Source organism: Larus michahellis, chromosome 7 (assembly GCF_964199755.1).
Source record: "Larus michahellis chromosome 7, bLarMic1.1, whole genome shotgun sequence".
In the NCBI taxonomy this organism is placed as follows: Eukaryota; Metazoa; Chordata; class Aves; order Charadriiformes; family Laridae; genus Larus; species Larus michahellis.
In genome coordinates, this window is record NC_133902.1 from 54,916,934 (window position 1) to 54,934,134 (window position 17,201).

The 17,201-nt window shown below is 36.1% G+C and overlaps 1 protein-coding gene across 10 annotated transcripts in view; it reads right to left on the reverse strand.

The window, feature by feature from the left end:
• LRP1B (LDL receptor related protein 1B) overlaps window positions 1-17,201 on the reverse strand; it is a 743,839-nt gene that overhangs the window by 271,340 nt on the left and 455,298 nt on the right. For all 10 annotated transcript variants that reach the window (XM_074595863.1, XM_074595857.1, XM_074595859.1 and 7 more), the window contains 3 exons: window positions 12,083-12,263; window positions 9,007-9,226; window positions 6,115-6,304 (listed from right to left, as the gene is read on the reverse strand). In XM_074595863.1, coding sequence (XP_074451964.1) covers window positions 6,115-6,304; window positions 9,007-9,226; window positions 12,083-12,263 — 591 coding nt within the window. The remainder of the gene's footprint in view (window positions 1-6,114; window positions 6,305-9,006; window positions 9,227-12,082; window positions 12,264-17,201) is intronic.

The following is a 17,201-nucleotide window of genomic DNA, read 5'->3' on the forward strand; positions in this document are numbered from 1 at the left end:
TTTACAATTATTTTCCTCTCATTTTAGGGACACATTATTCTCACAGTTTTGTTACTACAGGTTATAATATATATATACAATTTTAGTTACAGATTACAATAACCTGTAAGAATAGAAAAAACAATTATACAATCAGCTCACGACGCTCTATCTCCCTTTTTTATGAGGGGAACAAATATTACAAAATATTTAATATGACACAGCTACACGTACATAGTAGTTACAAGAAATTAAACAGTATATAAAGGAATGTTCTGAACTATATTGGCATCTGCACATGTTAAAACAATGTGACTACGAATGCAGATGCAGGAAAAAGAGAAAGGAAACCGAAATTAAAAGTATAATGAGATCTATGGCAGATAGAATACAAGGCGGATATTCCAATACTCTCTTATGAACACATCTGCTATTTCTCTGCCTTCTTTTTCTGCGTTATTGTTTCCTCCCAAAAGCTGTATGCTGTTCACATGAAGATACTGACAGCTGTCAGATGTTTTAATCATCTACCAAGGACTGCTGCATCCTCACTACCTCATTCCTCAGGCAAGGAGACTTAAAATCGAAGCCCACTGAAGCAAATGTTACAATTTCCTTTGCGTCACTTTGGTCACAACCTAATTGCTTCTATATGAAATGCCTCTCATGATCAAAGCTCTGTTAATTTCACGTGTTGATGATACCTGACTATGATCACACAAGCTATAAACCTTCACGTTTGCTGAAACTTTAATTTAAAACTACTTTTTTCATCTTCCTGTCCGAGTAAAAAGCAGGTGTTCCCTCCTCTGCTCCTCACGTTCAGGTGTACAAAGCATTCACCACCTTCCTGGCTTTAAACAGACACTCCCCACAATTCCCTCTCCTCAAAGCACTACCACTTCTCTTTTTCTATGAAAATATAATATTAAGTTCTCGTTGAGGTAGCTGTGGACATGCATATTAAACTGTCCTGTCAGAGACATACCTGCATGTTCAGGGAAACACTTTCAAATTATCAAACAAATATCAGATAACCAGCAAATAGTTTAAGATTTGGAACATTTTCAAATTTTACGATGTGCCTCAATAGGTCTTAAAATACAGACCTTGAGCATTTCACAATAACCTGTTCCTAGACATTTTGTCCCACCTACCATACATCACTTTTTAGAAGCAAATGTGTCTACAATCCATTAATATCCCACTGAACTTTCAAATAAACTCATATAAAGTAATTAATACAGAATGCTGTGGGAAGCTGCTGTGGTTACTGTACTTTCATTAGGCAGGGTGTGAGGGAGATGGCAAGAACATGGCTGTATAAACAGGGAAAACTGGAAGTCTCTATGCAGTATGAGGGCTGGACCACAATTTTAAACAGAGCAGTTCCAACTTAGACTAGGCACTTAAAATACTTTAATTGATCTTGACTTCATGTTTTAGACTATGACCTAAAACTTTGTGCAAAAATCAACTCCTTTATTACACCTATGCTCACCAAAACCCAAACATAAACAAAAGATATGTACTTGCATCTAAACCTTGGAAAACCTCAGGTACAACACCGCTCAGAAAAAGTAGCCTTGAAACTCTCTACATCTTTACAGGGCCACCCATTATACAAATCAAAGAATGCCCGTAAATCAAACACTTCAGAAGATATAAGCAGCTGACAAAACAAACAAACCAAAATAATCTTCAAAAGTGAATCCAAAACGATAGAGCGCAAGTCAAAGAAATTTGCAGTGATTTCATTAAAGAATATACATGAGTTTGTCAGATCACTAAAAAAGAATAAGGCCAAAGAAAAAAAGACTATTTAAGACAAATATAGAAAACACTTTGAAAATCCATGATGATTGTGAAGCCCAATGCAAGCTTAAAATAAATAAACTCAAAATTAAAACACTAGATCAAAGTCAACTGGTCGGTCTTGAAGATGAAAAGTTCCTACTTAACCTCATAATTGTGATGACAAACTACAGCACAGTAGGTTACTTGCTAAGTAAGTGATAAAAGAGAGGATGACGACAAGGAAAATACAAGCACCAAGAGTTAAAGCAACAAGACCCTAGATAAAAAGGTTTATAAAGCGAGCTTTAAAGAAGTCCTCAACTTGAAGGTGCAATGAGACCTTCAGTCCCGCTCAGGCCCATCAGTCACACTGAAAAGACTCCTGGGCCAAAACGTCTCCTGAAATGCAGTGCAACAAACAGGTTAAGTTTCTTAATTGATTAAGCTATGGAACTTGTTTAGCTACCAAGTATTTATGAAATTAAATTTCCTTGACTGCTGTTCATAACAGCTATTTTATATAGGTGTTCTTAAAATATTCCCCAAATTTTAAAACTACTTTCAAAGCTATTATCATATTTTTCCAGCTTTTGAAACAGCTGCTGTCCTGCTACTTGCATATGATTAAATTAGGCTGATTCCATTTTAATTTTCTAAATAATCCAGAGCTAAAACAACATACTTGCATCTTAGTCATCATTCTCGGAAAAAAAAACCAAACAACCACCCCACCACATTATGGAAACCATATACATTTTTTAATATTCTCATTTAAAAGATACACTGAAGTATTTATTGATGCTTAGTAATCATTGTACTTCTATGTTTTCATGAGTATTCATTTATGTTTGTACCTTCCCATAAACCTAACTTCAAGTACTGCTGAAGTTGTGTAAGCCTACTTTTAGGATCATACTACACATATGAAGAGCAGCAGCCTGGTGCTCAAGCAGCTCTTCTTTGCAATCTAAAGAGCTAAAATATCAACTGATTTCCAAAAAAGCTATTTTAACAGCTGTAAATGGACTTATACAAGAATCACTTACATATCAATAGCAATCTCCCCTTTCATAGCAGTGGAAATACCCTCAGGCCTAGGCAGGTTCAGATGCTGACTGTAAATCCAGTTCCTATGATTACTATTCTTCCTGCCACCTCCCCATTTTTAAGATATTCCTGACACATAGAGACACAAGGACAATGCCTAAAAGTAAAATGAATTCTAATCCCTGAAAGCAAGAAAAGAAAAGGTTCCCCTGCAAGAAGATCATGCCTCATGAGATACAAATACAGTGAAAACAACCTCTTCTTAAGGAGATACCAGAAGAAGCTTAATGTTGCTACCCATAGTACTAAGCAAAGCAGGATTGGCACAGTCAAGTATCCTGTAAAAGACCTCCTAATAAGAATGCCACTCTCAATTCAAATATGCCAAAATGAATTGTCATGGTTTCGGCTTGTAAAGACAGTGACAATAACAGCAGTATCAAAACAGTAATCTCAAAAATAGCAGAGCAAAATGTTTTTAAGGCACGTGCGCATAAGCTATAAAATATAGCTCATACCATAAGATGAACTACTATGGTTTTCTCTGTACTACATGATTCAGCTTTGATCTTGCTCTTTCAAAAGAAACACACCAAAAAAAAAAAAAAGAAAAGAAAAGAAATAAGAAGAAAAAAATTAGCGTCACTTTCTTTAAAATGAACTCTTATTGTTCCTTCGGGAACAATGCAAGATCAACCTCACTGAGAGTGACAAAAAGGGAAGATCCTAAAGGCTGCAGTTAACTTACAAAATTCCAATTGCAATTTCAAACAAAGAATGCATTAATGAGCCAAATCCTCTTTCTCGAGATTTAAGCTCGTTCAGGTAAAAATGTCTAAAAGGTAATATTTTAGTATTCTGTCTCTGATGCTAGCTTATTTGGAAGCTAATAGCAACTGCATTCATTTTTAAATTCCCCACCCCACCCCCATTTTTTTTTTTTGTCTAAAAACAAAGAAACTTTCTGAGTACTGAATAAAGCAGCAGAAGTACTAAGTTTTTAAAGCAATGACCACATCCTCTCTTAGCAGACACAGTTCAAAGCATTCTGAAATTTGGCGACCTTGAGGGTAGATTTGGGGGTAGACTTTGCCTTCAAAAAAACCCCAAACACAACAAAAAACCTCAAACACACGTGACACTAGAAGTAAGAGAGCTGAAAAGCATCTGTGGTAAGAGATGCACTGTTACAATGACCTTGACACAGCACAATACTACACATACTACAGTTTGCTTTAGGTATTGAAAATTTAGATGTTACAATATCAGAAAATGGAAACTGTCAGCATTGCCTCCATACTCATAAAACCAATTACAAGTTGGCTGGCTGCACCTCAGCTCTCCATAATCAAGTATTAATCTCAATTGCTTTCCCTAAGAAAGCCTAGCTAGGCATATAAAAACATTATTCAGCAGGAAAGGGAAGATTGCATTAACCCGTTATAAAGAAAATCACTAAGCTTTTCAGTAGGGCCTCAGATGGTTAAGTGAGACATTTTAAAAAGTGGTTTTTCCACAGAAAAGTAAACTGGAAGACTTTCTTTTAGATAGAGAAGTCTTTGTCTTTTCCAAGGAATATTAACTACATATCTAAGTCTTCAAAACCAGTAAATTTTAAAATGAAACATAAAATCAAACACTATACATGCAGACATTACATGCCAAGTATTTTGCCCATACACATGTGCACTTCCCATTTTATACTTTAGCATCAATTTGAAAACAGAGCTGTTTCTTCCCTTTGCAAATCACCAGTTGTTTTATTGAGGGATGGAAAAAAAATGGTAAGACTAGACAGAAGAAAAACAATAAAGAAATCTTTAGTATGCGTGGTATGTAAAACCTCTGAAATAAACCTATGCAAAATATTTAACCAGTATATGTAGGGAAAATACTCACTATACTTTATTTTCATATATACATGTATCAATTTTGTATACAGATAAATGTGTGTGTATATATATACACACACATTAGACATATAGATATATGCCTATAACAAATATAAAGGCTAAATATTTTCTACCTATGATTCCTAAATATTTTTGCTAACATTTTGATTCTCTCCATTCTGTAATAGTTTTATCTAAGCCATTCATTGATTACAAACGACAGAGACATAGTCAAATCTTCCAAGTGCTAAGAATAGACATGAACAAGACACTGTACCCACATCTAGATCTGAAGGTCATAATACTGTGAAAAAAAAATTGGCCTTTATGCACAGGGACAAAGTACTCGTAATAGAGTCTGTAAACTTAAAAAAAAATAAAATAATAATAATAATCACTGTTTTAACAAGCATATTTTAATGTTGTATCTGTACTAAGTAGCATTCGGATAAATGGTGAAATTTACATGTTGTCACTTTTCTGGTTCATGTACAGGATCAATTGCAGCAGGACTGCCAACACCTTAGTGCCTGATTTTCTATAGGAACTGTTGAACTGGAAATGTTCTACATGTCAAAAATTATGATCTACAGACATTAATATTTAATATGGTTGTCTTTTAAACGGTATTTTTAGTAGACTAATTCCTGATGTTCAATTTTATGTTTGGTGGCAGGCATTAACTGGACATTAACCAGAAATATGTTTTCATTAAAGAGAGCAAATATTCAACAACTCATCTTAATGCTGTATGCCATAAATGGATTCCAAAGTTTTCTTCAGTAAAATATATTTGTAAATTTCCCTATATAGTAGCAATTGCACTTCATAAACTACATCCATGCAAACCTATGGCCTTTATCTCATTTCTCTACTGATATAAGTAGCAACAACTATGTATTTTTCCACTACTCTCAAAGGTCGCTTACTCCGATTCCGTGTAACACGTACTTTCAGGAGATTAAGTCATACGGTGCTGATGTAGACCAATATGGGAGAGGAAATTCCAAAGAGGAAAAGACAGACACGATCTATGATCTTATTTAAGAAAAGGCAAATGCAATAATATATTTTATGTCTATGCGCCAATATGTATATGTTATCTATTGTATTTTATCAACACAGTATCTCTTTGACACACAGGAAAAATGGCAATAAAGGCAGTGTAAATACATGGAAAAAATCCAGACAGGTATAATACGACGATTCACTTTTTAGTAAGTATGAGATGATCCATTTCAGCATCAATGGATTGAAACATTGGAAAGTATCTTTCTCATGCCACAAGTTTATTCTTTTTGCTATTGTTGTTCATCTAGTCACCTCAAAATACCAGGAGACTGTAAAGTACAATATCCTTTTATAACAGATCTTTGAAGAAATTGTATGTTTTGAATACCTTGCTGTTTACGTGGATCATAAATCTGGAGCCCAAACAAAGGTGGTCTCTCACTTCTCAACAGCGTCACATTCCTCGTAACCAGATCCAACTGGAAAATCGACCCATTCATATAATCTGTCCAGTAAATATAATTTCCATGATGTGACAGTCCAAAGGGATGATTCAAATCTTTTCCATTATAGACTACCTGCAATTAATTAGTGGTAGGTAAGCATTTGCAAGGTTAAAATAATTATTAATTTTTCTTAGCATACACTACAGAGAACATAAAGAACGAAATAGGAATACTAAGAGAAGCACTGTGCCCAAACATAACAAATTAATGTAATAAAATAAAATAAAGTGTGTAAAGCTGTTCTAATATGTAACTTCAGAACTTAATAAATCAATTTTAAGCGTTCCCTTTCAGGTAATGCAGAGGAATGTAGGCAACCATGCAATCACCACGTTCAGTGAATATCTACCTTCTTCCCCAGCAAGGAAGCATGGTTCTTCATATAACTTTGAGTGTATGTAAAGTATATCAAATATCTGCTTCTTTTAAAGTAAAGAAGAGTGTGTATGAGTTGTTCATTTTTGTTAAAGTGTGAAGTAAGAGTAGAAATTGCTTATTCATTTCTGTAAACTTCCTCTCGAGTTTGGGTTAGAAGTTAAAAAAAAAAAATAAACAAAAAAAAACGACACAGTTTGTTCCCAAAATAAGACAAACTTTCTTTCATGCACCTTCTACCTCTGGTTTATTAACTCATACATAAAACTACAAATTACCCCCCAAATCTTGTCTTTACTTTATTGGCCACAGAAATGTTCTAAAACTGTGTCATTTGCTATAGCTCCAGTCTCAGGAATCCTTCACGAGAAATGCAACTACTGCTACACCAGAGATGTCTATTGATAAAGAGGAATAGTTTAAAAATACTTTCAATCCCTACAGAATGAAAACAAAACTTTAAAAAGAGTCTAAATTTACCATAAAGTAAATTACAGTAATTAGAATGATCTACTTTAAAAAGACACAGAAATCTGCAGAACTCTAAATCATCTACTTTTAGGAGCCCTGCCTTTATACTTTAACATAGCAGCTGCAGTTTGGAATGACTAAGTTCCAGTTGTCTCCTGTTGGCTGGGGTCTTAGCTTGAACTAATGCCCAAGAGTGTATTTCTATCTTGCCTCTAGAAAGAAGGAAGCTTTTTATCAGATGCCCTACCTTGTCTCTATTTAGAGACACAAACCCAAGAGAACAAAGAGATAAAGCCAGCTAAATTACAGCTACTTTGAGGTGACAAACATTATCCCCTTCTGCCCTTCAAATTTTCTCTTTGGGCTTGGAATTCTTTTGGTCAAATCTCCTTATCTCAGTTAACTGCTTGTGATCAAAATTAATCCATCAGTCAATTATCCACCAACTACTGGTGGAATTCTTGTAGGACTTACCCCCAAAAATCTTCACTATACTGACACAGAATTAAAGACACTACTGATTCAGTTAGATTTTGACCAAAAGATTCCATAATTAACCATAAATAATTCAGCATCAAAAGCAAGTCTCTTCTAGTTATTTTTGGCTACATAGATTTTACTTGAACAGTTATGCATTTTATTTAAATCACAGGATTACAGAAAAACGCTTTTCAAAAAACCCCAGAACTGTTCCGTGACACACTTCAAAATAAAACCTGTAAAGACAGGTGGCTCTTGTTATTCACCAGTTCTAGTGGGCGGCAAAACCAGCAGTTCTCACTAGTAATCCATGTGTAATCCATAGCAGCTGCATTTAACCTTCCTAGACCCATCTGTCATGGATTTTTTCGGGAAGTCTAGCATTGGTAGTGGGCAAAGATCTCTAATTAAAAAATGTCTTTCTGCCAATGTGCTTAGCCCCCTCCCTTGCTCCATTACAGGCCCATAATGGATTTGGAGCAGAAGTGCTAAATGTAAATCCTGACATAGCCGTTATGACAAACTGCAACACTACAGCATTAGTACAGGTTTAACAACAGATCACTCAATATAAAGGGTTTTAAAAGCAATATTAAAGCAATATGAGCTTGTACAGGGATGAGTTCCAGGGAGGACTGTGTCTACAGTTACAACCTTCAGTACTAAAAATCTATATATTGGTCCTATTGAGCCCGTCATACAAAGGAGTTATGAGTAAAGGATAAACAAGACGTCACAAGACATGTACTTTTTGTGACAAAATCCTCACACAGACATAATGCTTGCCATTCTCAATTAATGGTGAACTTTCAGTTGTCAGGGTACTAATTTTATGAAGCGCATGCTAAACCTTCCCCAAATTATCAGACTCCTGTCTAAGATTTAACTGATTTCCAGATGTCTGTTCTGCGCTTGTTCCTTCTACAAAACAGCACAGAACTTCTATACAGATTTGTATCTAGCTAGCATAGCCATAACAGCTAAAACAATCTCTTTCCATCTTTGACAGCACTTGTTGAGAGCTTCCCCTCTACGCATTACCACAACTGCTCAAACAGGGCACTGAGATTCATCGAAAGCAGCTTATCCAGTGAAGTTAAATGAAAGCCTCTCTGGCAAAGCCAAAAGAAGTTGGTTTTTTTCTTCCTACTGAAAAGCTCTTTGTAGGTTTGTGGCTCAATCAGAATGTAACTCATTATCACATGAGAAAAAATACCTTTAAAAAAAATAAAATCAACTTTTGTGCCACTTTTTAAAGATGAAAATTTTAAGCTGTGTTATAGTCTCTTACAGGAGACTGCCAACATCGCTTGTTTCAACCGAGATGACACTGGACGTGCCGGGGGGTTATGAAGCCTTTAAAAAGCTTGAAAAGTATTTTTAACATAACACAATAAAATCCAGAGAAAAAGCATGCCTGTGGCAAAACAGCAGTATTTTTCTTTTACCTTTCTGTCAGTTCCATTCAAAAATATCCTTTCAATGTGATCATAATAGGCATCACACCAGTATAATACATTGGCACGATAGTCCAGAGTTAAACCATTTGGCCATAGCATCTTTGATGTTACAAAGATCTGCCGACTGTAGCCATCCATCCATGCCTTCTCAATTCTTCCCACACTGTCATCTATTTCATCTTCTTCCCAGTCTGTCCAATACATCCACCTATGAAATTATAAAAATGAACATTCAGATACCGTTTTAATCACCTGAATTATACTGTAGACTTTCAGCAGCAGTTCACAACCGTACATCCACAAGCCAGAGCAACTTTGGCTTTTGCATGTTTCTTTCCACTGCTATTTCTACGACTATATTTACTATCCCTGTGTACTGGGTGCTGCCGAACTGACACTTACGGTGGTTTTGCTTTGCTCATATTGTAATGAATTACATGAATATCAAATGAGCTAACTGATATGAGAAGTGGAATAATTGTTTAAGATCTTATTTAATCACACGGGAATTATAATTCTTTTTTTTTTTTTTTTAAACCAGTAATTTCATTGACTTTGTCACAAAGTTCAAACTTTCTCAGGGTTTTTTTTTGGTTTTTTTTTTTTGTTTGTTTTTGTTTTTTTTGTTTGGGTTTTTTTTTTTTTTTTTTTTGGCCAAGTCTAATTTGCCGTTATGATACAAATCTGCTTTTCATTATGCTTAATACTACCAAACCCACTACTATATATGAATTAATTGCACTCTAGTTTAATAGGTACAGAATAACCTTGACATTCTGTGAACTTCACATCCCACATGAAAGCAGCTAAATTACTCAAAAAACTATTATGAGCACTCCGTCCCTCACAAAAATGTTTAGAAAGATAGATGGCTATAAAAATTATTTGAAAAATAGCTGCTAGGAAATTTTAGCATAGTTTTATGGTTTATGGTGCGGCAACATAGATAACCAAAAACAACTCTGAAAAGTAAGTACCTATTCTACTTTGGAAAAGTTAAGCAAGCATTGGAGTAATTAATCTAAAAGTATTAGTTCAGATGAGTTTGCTGAGCCATTCTCCCCTGGGCAGTAAAGAACACACCCGATGTTTCTTTTTTTTCCTTCTTGAATAATCTGATTATCATATTTTATTACAGAATTTGCTCGTGACAAGTCTGATTTCAACAACTTAAAATATACATCTTGAATTTTTAGAAAAGTAGAGGGTAGCAAATATACGAAGAAACACCACTTTTCTCTTTTTGTTTTTTTTTTCTTAGAGTTCTTTTTCCCTCGAAAGGAAAAAGAGGTTCACGGGAAGAAACACATAAAATCTGTCCGTAATCTATGAAGTGTCTAAACAGTTTTTCAGCTCATATGATGCACAGTGACATCAATATGCTGAAAACATTTACTAGATAGTAGACATTTACTTTTAAAGTGAAATCTAGGATTTCAATTATTACGAATTAAATAGAGGAAAAACATCATATGGACCTTAAATGTATCCTGCTTGTTAAAGTTGCTGTGATTTAATTGGTATTTATAGACCTCACCTTTGATTTCACCATATTTAGGTTTCTGAAATTCTACAAATTTCTGAAATAACTTGTATGATCCTAACCCACTTAACCTGTCTATAATTTGAAGAATAAAGTTCTGGAATTTAAAAACTGAATTTACAAAGGAATGAAACACTGAAGTGAAAAACAGTTTTGCCATCAAATCTGTGTAAATGATGCCAAATCTACCTTTTTTTGTTTCTTTTCTGGCTCCTGCAAGTCACCCACCAGGTTGTTTTATAAATATATGCTAAGAACATCAATCAATTTTTGATCCATGAGGCTTATAAACTCCATTGCACGTTTGACTCAAACACCACTAGGTCTAACCACAGAGTTAGAAAACCTGCGTACGCCCTAAAGCTCAGGCAGAGATGCAGGTCAGTATGGTATTTATTTTACTCAAAGACAAAATATGTTTTACAAATATTTACATGACTGCTCAACAGCAATTACTGAGCCTTTCTCCATCAACTTTTTCTCTGCGCTTATCCTAGTTATCATGTCATAAGCTAAAACATGCTTAAAGTAACAGACATCTACATTAATGTGCTTTAATTGTATCTCAAAATGCAGTTAATGCTTCTACATCTGTTAAATCAAGACTAATATTTTCTAAACATAATTAAAATGCCATAATAAATGCTATCCCTCAGGAAAAGATTCCATGAGAACTATAATCATGAAGGGCACACTATTTTATTAGAAAAGTGTTTTATATAATAGCCCTTTTCAGACAATACATCTTCATACAGTATTTCCTGTGCCATGCATTTACTGAGCTGGAAAATTTAACAAAGTAATTGTAGGTATGGTTATGGTTTGTGGTCTGATTTTACATCCTCACTATCTGACTTTAATTAATTGTAGCCTTTCCACAGTCACTCCCATTCCTCAAAGGACAAGCTCAAAAGTGAAAACCTGATAGTGTAAATACATTCTACTACTAGGAAAACAGCAATCAATTCAGCCACGCTAGAATTACTTGCCTACATCACTCTCCAGCGACAATTCCCTGAATAAACGTTACAGTGAATTTTCAGGTAAAACACAACTATACCACACTAATATAATGTTCTTTTTATTATGCAGCCTATCACAATTAATTATGCCAGTAAGTAATGGAAAGCACCTGTCTCATTTAGTTTTGTAAACCAATGTGTACAAGGATATAGTTACAATTATCTTCAGAAACTGAGACTTACAAAGAGAGAAATAAAGGAGAGTATTATAAAGTTCTCTTGGTATTAAAAATACATACAGGTCTGATACACTCAATTTGTTTGAGAAGTAGGTGAATCACATCCAAATTAACTTGACATTAGTTCAATGGTATCTGGGCATACACATTTTTCTGAAGGCTTCAGGCAAGAATGCTGGACAGGAATTACAAATATTGTAAACTACTGTAGAGTTACAAACTACTACATGACTCTACAAACCCCAACCTAAGGAAAATTCAATCCCGTATTTATGCTATAAAGACATGCATTAAACAACATTAAATAGTCTACATCATACCCATTGACAGGATCAACAACAATTCCTCTAGGGTGGGACATGTCTCCCTCCAACAAAGTTTTTCTACTCTGAGCAGCTTTTTCCAGCCTGGCTACAGCAATTGTTTTCCTGTGACCATCGTTTGTCCAATAAAGATTATTTCCAATCCAGTCCACTGCGATGCCTTCTACATTATCAAGATCTGTTGAGAGAGAGAGAAGACGGTAGTAAGAGATTAATATTATATGTCTATGTTCTAACATTATCCATTATTATAAACAATGGACAATACATGGTCCATATAGCTAAATTAGATTTCCTTCAACCTGAATTATAAACTTCCTTCAATCTGAATTATATTTGCTGTGTCTGTCAGAATTCGTCTTTGCTGAAAACACCCTATAAAAGACAAAGACTGGTCATAAAACTTGCGTATTGCACTATAAGCCTTCATATGTTAACCATAGCTGGCCCTGGGCAAACCCTACACAGCAATATCACTCAAGTCAAGAGCAGCTTCCAGGATCAGCTCCAGTACTCTAAATTATGCTTTTATCCAAGTCACAAATTTCTTTCCTATTAAAAAATAAGCAAAACAGGTATTTAATTTACATTAGTTCCATTGTCCCTTGACCCTGCAAAACACATAAGTGAGAACATCACAACAGTCCCAGTTATTCTCCACAGCTAAGTATATGAGCAAACTATCACCGCAGGAAGCAATACGTGAGCAAGAACAATGCTACCATTGGGTGTACTGATGGGCTCAGGAGTTTGACAGTGGTAGGGCTCCATCCAGAACCAAAAGGAGTCAACAACGCTCATTCCATGCAGCGTGGAGGTCTCCTCATTTGAGAAATAATAAAACAATTCCCCAAGCAACAAGTTCTCCCTCAAGCTTATCCAACACCCCGTAACATTAACTGAGTTCTACCCTCTCCCATATGATCCCAATTCCTTAACTGACAACGTAAGGTCTCTCAAAAGTTTTCCACCTCTCTTCATCATACCCTTCCCCTTTTCTTTCAGAAAGATATCGGTCTCCAAGTGTGTGTGGGGGGGATATGGAGAATTTCCAGTCATTCTCCCCTGGCCTTTGTAGCATTGTGAAGGTCGAGGCACTAATTTAGTCATCGCCCTTTGCCAAGCAGCTGATCTTACAAGCCTGCCCTCTGGCACGCTCCCGCCGGCACAGTCAATTCTCAGCTACAGGAGGAGCCCACCATTTGCCAAGGGAATCCTGAGGGCTGTAAATGCTGGGGGGAATGATGGAGCTTGGGCCATGGCATTGGTGACCACCATCTTTTCTGTTCCCTCTCCCTCACCTTTAAACACGCTCCAGCAGCCCTGCCACTTGCATACCCCCTTTTCCTCAGTCCCTCCACAGAGTATTTCTCTGGGCAGGATGGAGCCGCTGTGTTCCACTACCGCCTCCTAGGCAGCCCTGGCCCCGCGCCGCCCACAGAGACCCCTCCCTAACGCAGGCACCAGCACTTTGCCTGCCCCTTCCCTCAGAGGCAGCTGGGACCGGTTCTGACCGGCTCGGGGCGGTTGGCGGCCAAAGCCTCACCCCCAGCAGCAGCGCCTTGGAGGGCCTGAGGGGCGGGTTAGCGGCTGCTGCCTCCTACCGCCTTCCCAGAGCTGAGGACGCCCCATTTACTTGCTTTAATATCCTCTCTGAGGTAAACTTGGGGTGGAAACGCTCGTTTTACTGTTAACCTTCTTTGGCATCTTGTCACCTGGATTAAAAAAAGGTAATGGAGTAACAGCGTAATAGCTACGACTCCAGTGCTTCCAGTGCTGAGAACTCACAGCACTGAACTGCTGCCTCTCTTTGCTGTGATAAAAAATGAAGGTCGGTACGGCTGGAAAGGTAAAAAATAAAACCACAAAACACCCCAAAAATAATAATAATAAAAAAACCACACTAAAATAAACCCCCTCCTTACTGCAATGCTATGGATTGAATTACTTGTTTGTCACACTCTGCTGTACAATCCTACAGTACAATTTGCATAACAGGAATCATCAGGACTTGAAAAAAAGGAATGAAAATTGCTTTTTCTGTTCACATTTACACTAGTAATGCCATCTAGATCCAAGCTTTCATCAGATTCATTCTTTCTCACCAGAGTACACGTCACCTTCTGATCAACATGAGTTTTTTTGAAAGATTTTCTTTGAACAAATATGATGCAGAGAGATTTTTATCACAATGTACAAAAAAATGCATGTATTACCATTTTTTAAGAAAAGCTGATGTGAGAAAATCCTACTTAAACCCTGCTTACACCAGATATGCATGTGAAAATCTGCTAAACTGAACACAAGTGTTTACTATTTGAACCGTTCTGCCAGACATATGTAATTTAACTGTCAGCTTTCCAGACAACAGCTCCCTCTGAACTCCTGAAGTGCTGGTTTGGGACATTTTAAGTTGTTATCAGAGTCATTTTTACTGCAGCAGCGTTGCGCAGTGGCACTGTGTTGTCATCGTCTAAACTCTCCCTCCGATTTCTCCAACAAGATGCCGCCCCATAATACAATCAGTAAGTACAAATGGAAAGCTCTACTGACATTCATAACTTCAGCATACCGACAAATTTTATTTTGCAACACGTCAGACATATTTTCCTCGGGACAAACTCTTCACTAATAATATTATTTAGATAACTTTACCGACTATCGCTCTAACAAACTATCTCATTCCTTACAAGAGATCAGCAAAATGCTTTGTGATGGACAGGAATGCAAAGCTATTTGACTGAATCCCAGACCACGTAACTTAGTGCAGTACAGAAAACTTTCTGCTTACTGTAACCCACAGATAACATATGGTACGTCATCAACAATACTCTAAGATAAAATATGACAGTTTTACCCAATAAATGAAATATTAGGCTTTTTATACACCTGGATGCAATAACGGCATCTATAAAAGGTGCCGTTACAACCTCAATAGCATTGGAACATGGTAAATTACTTCACAGTGTTTTGTTGAATAAAGTTTTTTAGTCATTGTAATACCACCATATTCCCCATCAAGTTAACAGAGCTATAATGTTTTCAAATACCTTGTCATTGAAAAATGTTTCATTTTTTGTTACTTTTACAACTATTTACTTTTAAAATAAAGCAAAACGCATTTGAATGTAATGTTGAGGTATTTAAAAATAACAAGGAACCCCTGATTAAGAGAGATACTTCAGTCAGTATGCTTTCAATGTTTAAGAATAGAAAAATAAAGGAAGCTGGTACCTACTGAAAGCATGACAGCCATGTAATGTTTTTAAAGCTACTTTTTCCTTTATCAGTACTTTCTGTGGGGGCACAATGGCAATGGACAAACAGCACAGATGAATAAATATGCAAATGAGATTTTTGGTTTTTAATCATAAAAGGAAAGAAATTTTTGAAAATAACGTAGAAAGTAATCGAGAAATTAGTTTACTTGTCTTGAAGAAATCAACAAGGTCTAGAGTAGTTCAGGATCCTTTCTAGCTTTAATACTGTCTATAATTTCAAGTGTGTAATCATCCTATCCCATGCATATTGCTTATGTTCAATTAAACACTCATGGAGACCTATGTATCTTTGTATGTACATAAAACTGTGATGTATTTTACACTTTCTGGGTTTTGGTTGTTGTTTTTTTTTTCTTTAACCCAGGTACTGCAAAGTGCAATCTACCACCTGCAGTGACCTGAACAGTAACAGGAATTAAATGTACATAACATCTCCAGCTGCCATTTTTAAACATGTAATTCTTTGAATGTGGGAGCAATTGAAGCCTGACTACCCCTGTATTCTTGTGTTCCTTTGTTTTTTGACTACTTAGCTGAAGAATAGTGAATTCTTTTCTTCTCTCTCGTTATAATTCCATTTCACAATTTCTGTGTTCACATTGCTATGCCCAGCTGTAGAAATCAATAAAATAAGAGTGAACTTGCAAAATAATGGCCATTCTGGTTAAACAAAATTTGATTTGACTAGAGTAAGCCAGGCTTTCTACAGCATAGCCCTTTCAACATAAAAAGGATTATGTGAATAAAATACCATTTTGATCATTCTTCATTTGATAATTGAAAAGTTGGTAATTCTGGAAATACAACCAGAATTTTACAATCAACACAAGGGTGACAAAGACAAGTAGAAAAAAAACAGAGTTTGTGTTTATGTTACTTCAACTGAACAATATTTAAATCACTTTAAAAATGTCTGGTTTGTTCCATTTTTTTTAAATTCAAAAACTCATTTGACATGCAAGCTTGAAACCTTAATTATAGTAATTTCTGTTGCTGGTGAAAGTACACTACTATTGCAGTTGTGCCGCCAACTCTAGGATAGGCCGTGCTGTGGGCCGTCAAATATTTATCCGTACTACACAGCAGTTTGTCTCCTGACGTGAAGAATAAGAAATCACAGCTAAAACTATATGGGAAATCAAACTCCAGCAGTGTTAGGTGCTCAGCATTCTCAATTCCCAGTCAACAGCTTGTAGGATCAGGCTCTCATGTAGGCAAACTGTAATTATCTGAGTTACAGTGTTGTTTGAGCTAGCATATCTGTTCTTGCAAAACCTGATAGTCAGAAAAAAATGACAGCTTCTAATCTGAGAAGTGACACCTACCACAGACAGAGTTCCTTGGCAGCATGCCGTTCAGAACGAATATTAAACCACCTCCTGACACACCTGATTTTCTCTAGTAGCCTTCCACCAAGGAATGATTTAATCTGTCCCTGCTGAGTTCTTGCGAGCTGACAAGAATAAAAGCTGAGGTGGTATGGCTGGGGGCCATATTAATTTTTTAAATCATGAAAAATACATTAACAAGTGTTCTTTAAACATACTTCAAAGTTATGAAGTTGGACCAAGTTCTAACTAACAATGTAAGCTCCTAACCAAGCTCTAACTAACAACGTAAGGGGAAGGTGTAGGGGAAGAATGACAGTGAAATTTTTTGTGTCTTTGTAAGTATTAGGACTACCAATAATACATCATCGGATAATCCATAATTCTTTTGGTGTTGCATTGGTATTTTTGCTATGTTGTACTTATAAAGAGTTCCAGTTAAATACTGATTAAAGGAGTCCCTTCGATTTGCTGGTTTGATATACAAAGTTTATTCATGTTTGTGTG